At 38.2% G+C, this 14,064-nt stretch overlaps 2 protein-coding genes across 3 annotated transcripts in view; both read left to right on the top strand.

The window, feature by feature from the left end:
• LOC117306229 (ubiquitin carboxyl-terminal hydrolase 19-like) overlaps window positions 1-4,026 on the top strand; it is a 34,378-nt gene extending 30,352 nt beyond the window's left edge. For both annotated transcript variants that reach the window (XM_033790892.1, XM_033790891.1), the window contains exons 27-28: window positions 2,074-2,234; window positions 3,459-4,026. In XM_033790892.1, the coding sequence (XP_033646783.1) occupies window positions 2,074-2,234; window positions 3,459-3,799 (502 nt within the window). In that variant the 3' untranslated portion in view covers window positions 3,800-4,026. The remainder of the gene's footprint in view (window positions 1-2,073; window positions 2,235-3,458) is intronic.
• Window positions 4,027-8,862: 4,836 nt separating this feature from the next.
• LOC117307438 lies at window positions 8,863-12,734 on the top strand. The gene is made up of 3 exons (XM_033792189.1): window positions 8,863-9,015; window positions 11,601-11,726; window positions 11,984-12,734. Exons 1-3 carry the CDS (start codon window positions 8,863-8,865, stop codon window positions 12,686-12,688), a joined length of 984 nt encoding a protein of 327 aa, XP_033648080.1. The 3' UTR covers window positions 12,689-12,734.
• Window positions 12,735-14,064: the final 1,330 nt, after the last annotated feature.

Below are 14,064 nucleotides of genomic sequence, written 5' to 3'. Positions count from 1 at the left end.
ATCTCTGCCCTCACAGGTACCCATTTACACCTGGGTGGAGAGAAGCAATAATAGTTAAGTGTCTTGCTCAGGGACACAAGTGTCACGACCGGGATTCGAAGCCACACTCTGCTGAACAGAATCATGGAAGGTTCCTTTGTAAAATGAGAATGGCCTTGCCCTTTTAACAGCCACTGTGGTCTTGGTTTTTTTCCTGATTTGAATCTGATTTCTGATTCAGTAAATTTGTTGTTAAAGGCAGTGGACACTATTGGTAACTGTCAAAGTCCAGTCTTCTCACTTGATGTACATGTATCTCAACATATACATAAAATAACAAACCTGTGAAAATTTGAGCTCAATCGGTCATCGAACTTGCGAGATATGAATGAAAGAAAACAATTCCCTTGTCCCACGAAGGTGTGTGCGTTTAGATTAAGAACTTGAGGTCTCGAAATCAAATTCGTGGAAAATTACTTCTTTCTCGGAAACTATGGCACTTCAGAGGGTGCCGTTTCTCACAATGCTTTTATACCATCAACCTCTCCCTATTACTTGTCACCAAGAAAGGTTTTATGCTAATAATTATTTTGAGTAATTACCAATAGTGTCCACTGCCTTTAAGCAGTCTGGGAAAGCCTGTCAAAGCATTAAGGGCCTGCAATTTGTAGGCCACTTACCTCTTTTACTCTTAATAACCTTTCCTCCTCGCTTATTATTTGTATTATCCTTGTTTATCCTTTGTATTTATTTGTATTTCTTGTTTCTTTGTAATTTTCTGTTATTTTTGTACAGCGCTTTGATCCTTGTTAAATGCGCTTTATGAGTACCTATATTATTATTATAATTATTATTCACTTGTAATTTGTTAAGCAAATATATCTTATGTGCTCTTCTACATCCCATGTGTACTTGGATTATCTATCGTATCTTGTAACGTATGCTTTTCTAAAAATTCTTTTTTTCCCAGTGCTTACATATTTCCGGCAATTTTTTAAATTTGTTTTTATAGATTAATGGCCCTTTACAAATTTTTCATTGTGACTAGATTATAATTGTTGTTATTAATATTATTATTGTTTTATTAAAGGCAGTGGACACTATTGGTAAACACTCAAAATAATTATCAGCATAAAACCTCACTTGGTAACGAGTAATGGGGAGAGGTTGATAGTATAAAACATTGTGAGAAACGGCTCCCTCTGAAGTGACGTAGTATTCGAGAAAGAAGTAATCTTCCACAAATTTGATTTCGAGACCTCAAGTTAGAACTTGAGGTCTCGAAATCAACCATCTAAATGCACACAACTTCGGGTGACAAGGGTGTTTTTTCTTTCATTATTATCTCGCAACTTCGACGACCAATTGAGCTCAAATTTTCACAAGTTTGTTATTTCATGCATATGTTGAGATACACTAAGTGAGAAGGCTGGTCTTTGACAATTACCAATAGTGTCCACTGTCTTTGATACAAACAACAGATTTGGTGGTTTAGTTGATACAACACTGGACTGCTCTAGAGTTGCAATGGGTGTGGGTTTGAATCGCATCCGAGTAATAGGCCTGTGATTTGTTTTAAACAAACAGAGTATACAGTGCTAACACACTTGGGTATATATGGGTTAAACAAAAATTAATATTGTGTATCCCCAAAGCAAATTTAAAGGCAGTGGACACTATTGGTAATTACTCAAAATAATTATCATCATAAAACCTTTCTTGATTACAAGTAATGGGGAGAGGTTGATGGTATAAAACATTGTGAGAAACAGCTCCCTCTGAAATGACGTAGTTTTCGAGAAAGAAGGAATTTTCAACAAATTTGATTTCGAGACCTCAAGTTTAGAATTTGAGGTCTCGAAATCAAGCATCAGAAAGCACACAACTTCGTGTGACAAGGGTGTTTTTTCTTCAAATCGATTGAGCTCAAATTTTCACAGGTTTGTTATTTTATGCGTATGTTGAGATACACCAACTGTGAAGACTGGTCTTTGACAATTACCAATAGTGTCCACTGTCTTTAACATCTTAAAAATAACAGACTTGTTTATAGTTTGTTTTTAAATAGTTTTGATTAATTGATTTTTTTCTCAGGGGTCTGGATTTGTCGCCGTACTGCCATGGAGTGAAGGGCCCTGTCCCTCCGATCTATGACCTTTACGGGGTCATTAATCATCATGGAGGAATTCTAGGTGGGCATTATACCGCCATTGGTCGCCTCCCCAGTGTAGAAAGCTGGAAGAAAAATGAACATGGTATATCTGCTCCTTCATTCATGCTAGCTTGTAATCAAATATTCTTGAGGCTTTTTTAAAAGGTTTTTAATTTTCAAGTTTGAAATTGAAGCGACTATTTCTTGTTTGTTTCTATACTTGTACTGATGGTCTCCAAAAGCTTATTGATTATGCTAATGACTATATGACAAGAACACTTTATCTTCGGACCCCTTTTGGGCAGGCTTTTGGGTTGGCTTTTGGGTTCTGAATGAAAGTAAACTCAATATCACGGACTCCATTACCAATGTAGTAGGTGTTTGCAAATGATCTGAAACTTGTAAAATGTCAAAAGGCCTTTTATTCATTGCAATGTATTGACATGTGTAGGAGCGGCTGTTCAACCTGTGTTTAAAAACGATAGGTTTGGAACACAGCTCTGACTCCTGTTCGTTCCTATACATGGGTATCAGTGTGTTAATTTCAATGCCACATCTTTCCAATATCCAAAACACAGGGTAAGCTTGTTTAATCTGCCATGGTTCTTCATAAGTAGTGTTAAACTACGCCTCTTTTACATGGTTTGAATTGATCAACGATATTTTGTCCACATTCCAACTTAATCTTGTATGTTAGATTTTTGACAGCACTTTCAAGGCTAGGTCTTTTTATGCTCACCTCTTAAATAGGAAACCAGTGATGATTTTGCATATTATAAGAATACTTTAATTGATAGAATTAAAAACAGTTTTAGCTTGCTCAGTGATCTTTTGCATTACTAGTCCTTCTTTATACTTTCAAATCTGACCTTGAGTTCGTAGACTGTGTCAATCATTGTATTTGTGATAGTGTCAAAGCAGTTTTGTTTCATAACAAGTTTCTTGAATGTGATGATCTTGGTTCTCTCGGTCAGCTGCTCAGATTGTATGAAAATCTTTTTGTTTTTACTACTTTGTCATAATGGTCTGGGGGTCGTCCAGGAGTGTCAGGGTTATCCTGTTTCCTTAAACACGTGTTTATATCTTTTATTGTAAATATTATGTATTTTTATCTTCTCCATTTTTGTGGGTTTTGTTGAAATAAATAAATAAACAAAAAATAGGCTTAGAGTTGTTTGCTGATATAGTTTTAACTTGTTTCTTGCAAACTGTATTTTGGCTTACTTTTTACTTACATGTTTGCTTTTGTTTGTATATGTGAAGTGCCTTGAGGCCAACGCATAAGGCACTCTATAAATATTTGATTAAATTATTATCATTATTACAGAATGGCGCCTGTTTGATGACAGTCATGTTTCCTTGATTTCCGACAAGAATGTGTGCGCCCAGTCTGCTTATTTACTGTTCTACCGGCTCCGTCAGCCATACATCCCATACGTACCATTCCCGCTGGAAGCCAACCCACCCATGGAGTGCAGTGGTGGGCCGGAGGTAGCCAATGCTGCCGGGGGGCACGGGGGCGAGCCAGACAAGGATATAGAAGACAACGATGAGAAGGAGGATGAGGTAGAGGAGATGTCATCTCTAGATAATCGTGATGTACATGAAGGATGTGTTAAAGACTCTGCCGATGAAATCCCGTATACTAACATGGAAGATATTGACTAAGAAAAACATGGGTATGGAGTCAGCGTTCTCCCTTAAAGGCACTGCAGCCGATTTCACAAAACTCTAGGATTAATCCTAACTCGAGTTAGGACGAGTAACCCGTCCTAACCTAGGATGGGTTCAATGCGTCCTACCCCTTTGAATACGGAACTCAACTACTCCTAAGTCCTAAGATTAATCCCAAGTTAGGAAGAGTTTGGTGAAATCGACGGCTGGACAAAGACCAGTATTCTCAATTGGTGTATCCCAGCATATGCAAGTGTTCCTGGCTGTGGCTGCTGTATGCGTTGTAGCACCATGTAAACCATTACATGGTGTGCTAATGATTAGGTCTCATAATTTCAAGAAATCTTCGTCCCACTCACCTTGCAGTACAAATAATTGGCGCTTTATAGCCTTTAGAAAAGGCGTGTTATAAATACGTTTATTATTATTTTTATTTTTTTATTTGTCAGGGATTTTCTTAAGGCTATTTCACTATTGAGTTATTACCACAAGGGAAACAGGGTAACTTCTAAATAGGTTGGGGTTAACAAAAGAAAAATTTACTAGCTGCATCCCATTTAGGTGCTCTCTTTGCTGCAGTTTCCCAGGTTGTATCGTAAATTTTGACAAAATTGGGAAACTGCAGACATTGGCACTAGATAGCTCAGTTGGTAGTCCCCCGGCACATCAATCCAAAGGTCATAGGTTCAAATCCTACTCTGGTTAATATTTCTTTCAATCCAAAAAAAAAATCTTGATCGATAATTTATTCTTTATAGAATCAAATTGATGATAGATTATAAAAAAAAGCTTTTTAAATGTATTGTGACTTAAAGGGAGGGTATACCTTTGGTAAATACTCCAAAATGAATGACCGTAAAAACTTACTTGGTAGAAACATGGAGAAGGAAATCCATGTTAGGAAGCATTGCAGCTGTTGATAATGTATTTAACATTTTATAGACAGTGGACACTATTGGTAATTACTCAAAATAATTATCATCATAAAACCTTTCTTGATTACGTGTAATGGGGAGAGGTTGATAGTATAAAACATTGTGAGAAACAGCTCCCTCTGAAGTGGCATAGTTTTTGAGAAAGAAGTAATTTTCCAAGAATATGATTTCGAGATCTCAAGTTCAGAACTTGAGGTCTCGCAATCAAGCATCAGAAAGTACACAACTTCGTGTGACAAGGGTGTTTTTTCGTTCATTATTATCTCCCAACTTCGACGACCGGTTGAGCTCAAATTTTCACAGGTTTGTTATTTTATGCATATGTTGAGATACACCAAGTGAGAAGACTAGTCTTTGACAATAACCAATAGTTTCCACTGTCTTTAGGAAACAATTCTCTTCAATAGAATGTTGTTTTAGAGAGAGGGATTCTTAAACATTTCAATCTGAGAAACATTACCGCATGAAACGTATCTCAGATTGTGTGATCCAATTATGGATCATTCTCCCAGCTTGGGAATAGCGCCCCAGATTTTCAGCGATATCTAAAAAATGCTTCTACTTTTTGGAGCGACTTTTTGTCTGGTTAGTATTATTGTATAGGCCTATTTCTACATTGACATTATTATGGTTACAAGCAATCGAACGTTTTAAACGACCAAAGGTGCTTGTGTGTACTTAACCTTTAAACAAAGCCAATCCAGCTTAGCCAAACAAATGAACACTTAGATCACTGGCAAAAGGTTCCCTAAAATTAGAAAAAAAAATTCTGGGTTCCCTTTTTCATATTTTGATGAAGTACTATCAGTCATGGTGAGTTTTACGCCCTCGTGGTTCAATTAAGGAGAGTAATTGAAGTTGGGTAGAGATGAACTTGAACTCTGTAATTGTTCATTCATAAATAACTCAGACAGTTTCGCTATTCCTATTGGTGAAGAGCGCGTCACGTGGGGGTGTTTAAACCGTTGATAATGACTTGTGTTTGTAACCGATTGTGAGCGGAGGCTCCGCGCTAGTCTTGGTGCAAGACGTTTCTGGTTACGGGTGATGCAGGCGATGTCGGTGAGTTGGTCACGCTATGTGTGAAAGGAAAACCAGCGAATATGCACCAAGACTGTACGCGCATGCGCACGAACGGAACCGGAAAACACACGCGTACGGACGTGGTACATATGCATGTAACATGTACTACTGAACGGAACATACCATGGAGGTGGAGACATACAGAGTTCAAGCACTCGGAAACGGATAAGTTTTACAGAGTTTCTTACTTTATTGAACAATTAAAATTTTGGCATTTATTTTACTCTTTGACCAAAAAGTGTTGACGTTTTTTGACCGAAAAGGTATTTATGAATGGGAATCAAAGTGTGTTGAATCGGTTTTCAACTAGTGGTTTAAACCCACCGAGGCCTGGTTCTTGATAATATAATTTACCTCAGTCTCGGTAAAATTATCAAGAACCAGGCCTCGTTGGGATTAAACCACTAGTTGAAAACCTCTTCACCACACATTGATTCCCCTCTTCAATTGATTTCTATTTAACAAGAATATACGTCTCCTTTGTTGAACACAAAGTCACTATAGCAATTTCAATTTTTTTAATTCAATAAATAATTTCATGTACCCGATTAAATAAGGATACTGAATCTACATAATTTACACAAAGTAATACAATGTAGATTACCATGATTGCTGTAAACATATAAGAAGATATGCGGTTGTTGTTGCTGTTGTTTTCTTTTTTTAATAGGCCTAGTGTCTACTCTATTGGAATTAAACCGCCCTTGCCTACAAATGATAGGCATACTAACATTAACAACCAAACGTTTCATGAAACCAAAGGTACTAATTTGCCTTTAATTATAATATTAATCCTTTAAATTAATTTTCCCATTTATCCCTCTATTGACGAAAATGTATCCTTGATGTTTCCTCTCGACTGTTCTCGATTTTGTTTGGTAATCACAAAGACCCCTAATCATGGATGTAGAATGCCCTAATCAACCTTGCATTACTGCCGGATTCCCTCTCGCATTGACCGGACCGGAGAAGTATCTTCCGGCCGATAATTCGAGGTGTACCACGGCACGCTTCCTGTCACAACAACATGCTCCTTACCGGTCAAATTTTGAACTTGGCAAAGATCCCACGTTTTTCAATCAGAAATATTTTGGCAGTTTTCCAAATGCCTCTTTGAAAGTGAATTTTGAAAAGAAGTGGAGAGTGAACTGCCTTATTTGTTTATTCTTGTGAAGCGAATTCAAGGACGAAACATGGAAGTGTTTATTTATATATAGCAAGGCAATTCTCTGACAGAATAAACTCTACCTGACAAGTAGACACACACTTCGTGTTACTGCATTAAAACAAAAACATATTTGATACCTCTGCAATGCTGCAAATCCCATATGACTGTTTATTTAATTGTTCTTTTATGAACACTGGAATTTAATAACGAGAACATAAATGATGGACATCCAAGATTATAAGATTATGTTATTTTTGTTTTATTTGTTATTATTATTTTTTTATTATTATTATTATTATTATTTTTTCTTTTTTCTTTTTTTTCTTTTTTTTTTTGGGGGGGGGGTGGGGGCTTGGGCCTTTAAACGCACAGTGAACGGATTAAAAATAATTAAAATAACTATTTTTCAAATTGATTTATTGATAATATCTATAGGATAACCCTGGACACAGTTTTTAAATTGATAAAGTGGCACTTGGGCCAAGTGGCTTAGAGGTCTGATTTAATGAATTGTTTTGTCACTGTACACGAGTGAGTGATTTTACCGTCTCGAGTTTGCAATTCCTACAGATTCCTGTTATATAGCTGTTAACCTCTGAACTTAAAGGGGATGTATACATTTGGTAAAGAATGTAAATTTTAAAAAACATTATTAGAGGTAGGCCCACAATCTGTATTTTTATTCAGTCTTTGGACTGCGACAAACATGTTTTTTTTTTTCGTTTTCTTTTTTCGTTTTCTTTCTTTTTTCGTTTTTTTTTTTTTAATACAATAAACCAGTAATAATAATAATAACATCATCTTTCGGTAGTTTGAAGCATTTTGAGAATCATTTCACTTCGTAGTTATATGGTTACGGGAAAAGATGAGTTTGAGTTTGAGAGACACTGTTAGCAAATAAGTCGCGAACATAATTTAGGTCTCGGGATACGAAAATTATTTTAGCATGTAAAACGAATTTTCGTAACATTGTTTACTCATTTCTCAAAAGCTACAGCACCTCAGCAAGTATGATTTTAAGGGAAGCCTTCTAAATATCATTATCTTCAAACGGTGTAAGTTTAATGTAAATGTGTGGAAATTTTGCTTTGTGTTAAAAAATCCAAAATCCTTTAATCGTTTGCTAATTTTTACTTAAAGATTGAGCGAGACTGCGCGAGGTTGGAGTAATTTAGTCGATTTTGAACGTTCAGTGATTCTGATATCGAAAATGCTGTACTATTGAGTATGGACAAGTTTGGATTGGAGACGCCAAACCGTTCTTCAAAGCATGCTCAAAGATTGAGGATGCTAGCAGTGTACATGATGTAGGGTGTAATTTTGGAATTATCTTGTGAATAAATTAAACAGGTTTACGTATGGGTGCAATCTCAATTTTGTTCTACAAGTTTGGTCGATAAGGGATGTGACAGGGCATAGTTTGAATTTGATGTATTTGGAAAACCTATAGGGTGCGTTCGTTTAGCTTCCCTGGGTCGACCCCGGTGTGTGGTGTTTTTTTTTTCAGGACGATCGTGTGTTCGAAAATAACCCACGTTCGTCCTGGCAAAAAAAAAACGCCACACACCGGGGTCGACCCAGGGAAGCTAAACGAACGCACCTATTATAAATTCCTCCATGTTGTTTTTGCACACAGTATGAACTCGGTGCTTGTTTTTCCCCGCGCGTCATGCAAGCTGTGTAGGTGCGCGCTTTGTTATGTACCACGTGGTCTTCCGAGTTCTATGTGCGCCGTTTAGACATTGGTAATGCGTGCGTGAAGGAAAAACATGGAAAACATTAGAGCGAAACTTGTAAAATACGAAAGACTTTTTCTCTAAAAGATAAAGCAAGTTAATTGTTATTGTGATATTACGCTGCAAATATTAATAATGTGCGAAGAAGGCGATGATTTGCAACCGCTTGGCCCTGGGGAAGGTCCGGGTGGCTCACGTCGATCCGTCTCAACGAATACAGTCGACAATGGAGGTGAAGATACTGAGGCGTTGAAGGAGAAGGTGGACTACTTGCAGCTCAAGTTAGAGGTAAACTGAAGGGCTTTTTGTGTTCATTGTGTCCTGGAACAATTTATTTTCTATTTTATTTATTTTTATTTTTTAAATTATATCTTTAGACTATATTGATTACATAATGATTACAACACAAGTTGCACATGTTCTTATAATATTTCCTTGATACAACCTTCGTTTAAACCCTTGGTAAAATTGTATTTATTTATTTAGTTATTTATTTAGTTATTTATTTAATTTAAATCTTTAGACATACCTAATGATTACAAGTTGGACGGGGGCTGTCGAGGTTAAAACAAAAACTGTCATCGTGTAAAACTAAACCCCTACCAACGATAAAAATATAATTATATATTAAGGAGATTGCACTCAAACATTTTAAAGTCACACATTAGAAAAAATTGAAACAAAAGCAAATTCTGATTATTGCAAAAGCATCACCCACAACAAAACACCATACAAAAGGAGGAAGGGACGACAATTAAAAAAACCAAAAACATAGCCAAACAAGAATTGGCTAAAAATGCAGTGCGTCATGTATAGGCCTATACTTCTCTAATCATCAACCATTCATAAATCATGAATGAAACAGTGCAGGTTTCTAATAAATCCGGACCGTCAAAGAAAGAAACATGCTCATCAATGCACGGTTTTAAATTACTCTCACTCCTAAGTCCAAGACGACTGTGGAGACATCTTCGTTAATCATCGCCGAGACTTCCAAATCATTTCCCCATCGGTCTTCGCCGAGACTTCCAAATCATTTCCCCATCAGTCTTCTGGAAATTATAAACAACTAACTCCAGACGAGACTAAATTAAGACTAGTGGTAATAATTGATGACGCTCTCATGTTAATAAAAGGAAACATTCGCTGAAATAGGAACTCATATTATAGGGCCTTGTCACACGGGGCAAGTTTTTACAGGCAACCTCAAAGGGACACGTTGCCTTGGATCGGTCGAGTTGGTCCATGAAGAGCCTTTGAAACCGTTTGTTATAACATCGATATGGTTAGAAAGATTATAATGGTAGAATATAATGGTCCACACAAACATGCATCGAAATTGCATGGTTTTCCTTACACGTCACGGCACGCCATTTTGTGGAGTCGAGTTTTGGACTCCATAAAATGGCCGACCGTGTTAGTTCGCAAAGTATAAGAAAACCACCCAATTTCGAGGCATATTTGTGTGGATCATTATATTCTACTTTGAAAACATCTTTCTAACCATATACATTTCATAACAAATGGTTTCAAACGCTTTTCATGAACCCAATTCGACCGATTCAAGGCAACCTGTCCCTTTAAAGGCAACCAATATTAGTGCATGCTGCATAGTGACCACTTTGGTAACACATGAGTAATTTCTTCAAACATTTTCTTGCGATCTCATCAATGATAAGTTATGTGAACATTCGAATTGCATTACTCTTCTTGGAGATTATCTTGCCACGAACTATACCTGTAAATTTCCTCCAAGAGGCAAGTTGTACAGCTGACAACCTTTGAGGTTACCAACTGCAGTGCATGCTATAGGAGCACTTTGGTAGCACATGGGTAATTTTCAAATATTAAGTGTCTCGCATTCCAATGGAAAATATTTGACCATTCAACTGTGGATGAATTTCGTCTTGGATATTGCCTTGAACTGGTTGCATGTAAATTGCCTCGTGTGACACGACCTTTAGATTTATGACCTTCGTGTTAATTTTCTCGCTAAGAAAAACGACACAAGACGCGGTCACTTGAAAAAAATGGGGGACGGTCATTTTCAGTTTTGTTTTACTTCTCTATGCATATGCATATAGGGAGAGATGGTTTTAGGGAGAGATGGTTTTAGGGAGAGATGTTGTAGACAATAAAGATTATGAATACACATCAACGCAGATCTCCTCACATAAATATTCATTTTTGAAAATGGCTCTTAAACGTTTGCTTCACACATCAGCTGGTCCAATTTCGTAGTGTTGTAGTGCAGCCCTCAACATTAAAAAACTCTTCATTTTTATAGCAGAAATATGTTTACTATCACACCATTAATCGGCAATGTAGATGGATTGCACATGACGTCACTGGCCACCATCTTTGATGACAAACAACGTGGTAGGCTCTCAGCCAATGATAGCATTCCCGCGCGCACTTTCACTTTTAAGCAGCCTTTATAGTTCATACTAAGACTGAGCAGGATTTTGTTATTCTTCCTCTAGCGTAAGGCCATGTCACACGAGGTAAATGTACAAGCAACCTCTTCCATGAAATCTTCATGAAACTTATCCATTCACATTAAATACTGACACATTTCTTATTGTTGATCGTTAAGACAACGTTCGAAAGATTACCTAATCAAAATGTGCTACTTCAAAGGTGGTACTGTAGCGTGCACTGCAGTTGGTTGCCTCCAAGTTGCATGTAAAAAGTTGCCTCGTGTGACAAGGCCCTTATCCAAATTCATTTGGGAGACCAAACCGGTTCTTCTCAGAACCAACACTCGCACAACAGAGATTTACACATAGTTGTACCCGCAAGTTTACTATACTATTTAAGTTTCTTCCTACATTCATAACGATCGTTATATCCGTGTATACTATTTATACTAGGAAGTGCAAGGAGAGTCCTCTTTACTGAAGGAATGGGGTGCAAGAATCGAGCTGTACATTGACTGCCTGGGTGATGCACTAGAACGTCACAACATCAGCCACGTCTCTGATGTGGACGGCTCGTTGGTAAGGTCGTCTTAAACTTGCTTCTTGCGTTTTTATCCGTGAACCAAAAAATGGTATTGAAAACTGACAAACTGCAGAGAAGCACGTGTTGCATAGCCTACTGAGTCAATAATCATGTGAGTTTGAAATAGTTTTGTAGTTTTTTTTTGTATGGTCGCGAGAGGACATAGGAAACCATAATTAAATTAACTTGCATTTGTTTTGTTGTGGTATTTGAATATATATTTTATTGTCTATTTACTTTCATTTGGTACAAGGTATCTCTTGAGGAATGCAGAGAAAAGGCCAAGACGTTACCACACACCAAGAAACCACACTGTGACGAGGATCTCCGTACAAAGCAGTACGATGCCGAGCTCGAGAAACTCCGGCAAGAGATCGCTACCTTAAGAAGCGATCAGGAGGACTCTGCTCTGCAGAGGAACTCCGAGCAAGAGGTGTTGGTGATGCAGATACAGGCTGCCGAGTATCACGCTAACAGCCGGTGGGAGGTGTACCACGAGACCGCCATGCAACAGTGGGGACAGACCTACTCCCAGCTCCAAATGCAGTACAACGAGACCATGGGGCAGCTGAACCAGCTCAGAGCGGCTTACGACAACCTGAAAGGAGCGACGAATCACGGTAGACAGATTGACGAAGACTCGTTCATCAACAACAGGAGAAACGGACCGGCGGCTGTGGATACGATGCATGGTGATGAGGAGGTCATGAAACCGCCCGGTCAGTACCATCGCCACCGGCCGGTGACAGCGGCATTCAGACCCCATGGACACTACCAGGACGAGCCCGCTCGTAGCTGCCCGGACAACGCACCGATCCTCCTGAGGGCTGAGCGCACTGAGATCCTGAGGCAGTATTTCGCCAATCTGGATATGATTCAGCGCCAACAGGATAGCGTAGGGTGGCAAAACCGCCAACAGATACCGCCCCAGCGTCCTGGACCTCACGGTGAAAATTAAATGATCTGCAAAAGTTTATTATAGCGAGCGAGTTCTTGGCACAACAAAAAGGGACCAAAAGCTAGATGAACGAAGATGCCTTTATAGCATGCGTCATCAAATATTTCAACACGGTGATGTGTTACCAATTATTTCTATTGCTATTTGGCTTTGGTTTGTTTGTCGTTTAAATATTGTTACAAATAAAATTCCAAAGTACTCCAAATTACTCGTTTCATACTTTTTTTAAAGTTGCAAATTATCTTCAAGCAACATTCAAGTATATTTTGTTTTATACAATCCAAATTATTAAGGTTAATCGGTTTATCACAATGTCATGATAACTCTAATTGAGTAGGGCTGGTTCTGAAAAGAACCGTATAGGTTTCAACTCGACATTTCGATCAGTATTCCCCTTTCGTCTTCTGGAGAAAGTTAGCTTCCAGGTTTAATGAAGTTAAAAATCACACTGCCAAAACATAATTAAATTTCTGTTGCATATATATACGGTGCCGTCTTTGTGAAAGACAAAAATGAGCTTCACTGATGGAACATAGCTTGATTGATAGCCAATTAATACAGATGACAACATGAACAAAGACTTGGAGCTACACTAAATCGAGTCCTTTCATGGAAAAAGAACCTGGGAGGAACGAATCGTGACTTCTGCAACCTGGCTTTTCAAACCGTGTCACTCGCTCTCCGTCCTTGAATGGAGGGGGGGGGGGGGGGGGGGGGGGGGCCGGGACGCCCCTGCTACTAGCCGGCCGCGGCTGTATCCGGCCCATCGGGACTCGCTCGACGAACGGAAGTCATGACCTGTTGGTTCCGGGGGAAACAAGAAGACCCATCTTTTGACAATACATGTGCTTTTAATTAAAAACTGTCTTTTTGGTTTTCATGTAGAGATTTGGCAAATAGTCTGGGTAAGAGAGTTGAAGTCGCCTATAGCGTTGGGGGAAAGGTTATCTTTTAAGTTAAACCGTTTAAGTAAACGTTTAGGTCTTGTCACACGAGGCAACTTTTAAAGGCAACTTACAACAGTGCATGCTACAGGAGTACTTTGGCGTGCACAGTAATATTCATTTGTCTGACAGTGTCTTATTTTCCAACATTAAATGTAAATGGATATTTTTCATGGAGATTGCCTGGACCTGGTTGCCTGTAAATTGTCTCGTGTGACATAAAGTGAGTGGCAAACAGTCGATGGGTAAGAAAGTTGAAGTATAGCGCTGTTGGAAGTCTTTAAAGTTTAACCGTTTAAAGTTCACTTTAGGCCCACAAGCTCCTCCTAGAAAGGTTCATAATATAGGCATTATGTGTACATCGGGATTATATGATTTTATTAATGTTTTGATTTATTCCCGTTTGAAATATAATTTATTTACTCCCGGGAT

This window comes from Asterias rubens, chromosome 2 (assembly GCF_902459465.1).
Source record: "Asterias rubens chromosome 2, eAstRub1.3, whole genome shotgun sequence".
Classification (NCBI taxonomy): Eukaryota; Metazoa; Echinodermata; class Asteroidea; order Forcipulatida; family Asteriidae; genus Asterias; species Asterias rubens.
The sequence above is the reverse complement of the archived record's forward strand: the minus strand, read 5'-3'. Positions and strand labels throughout refer to the sequence as shown.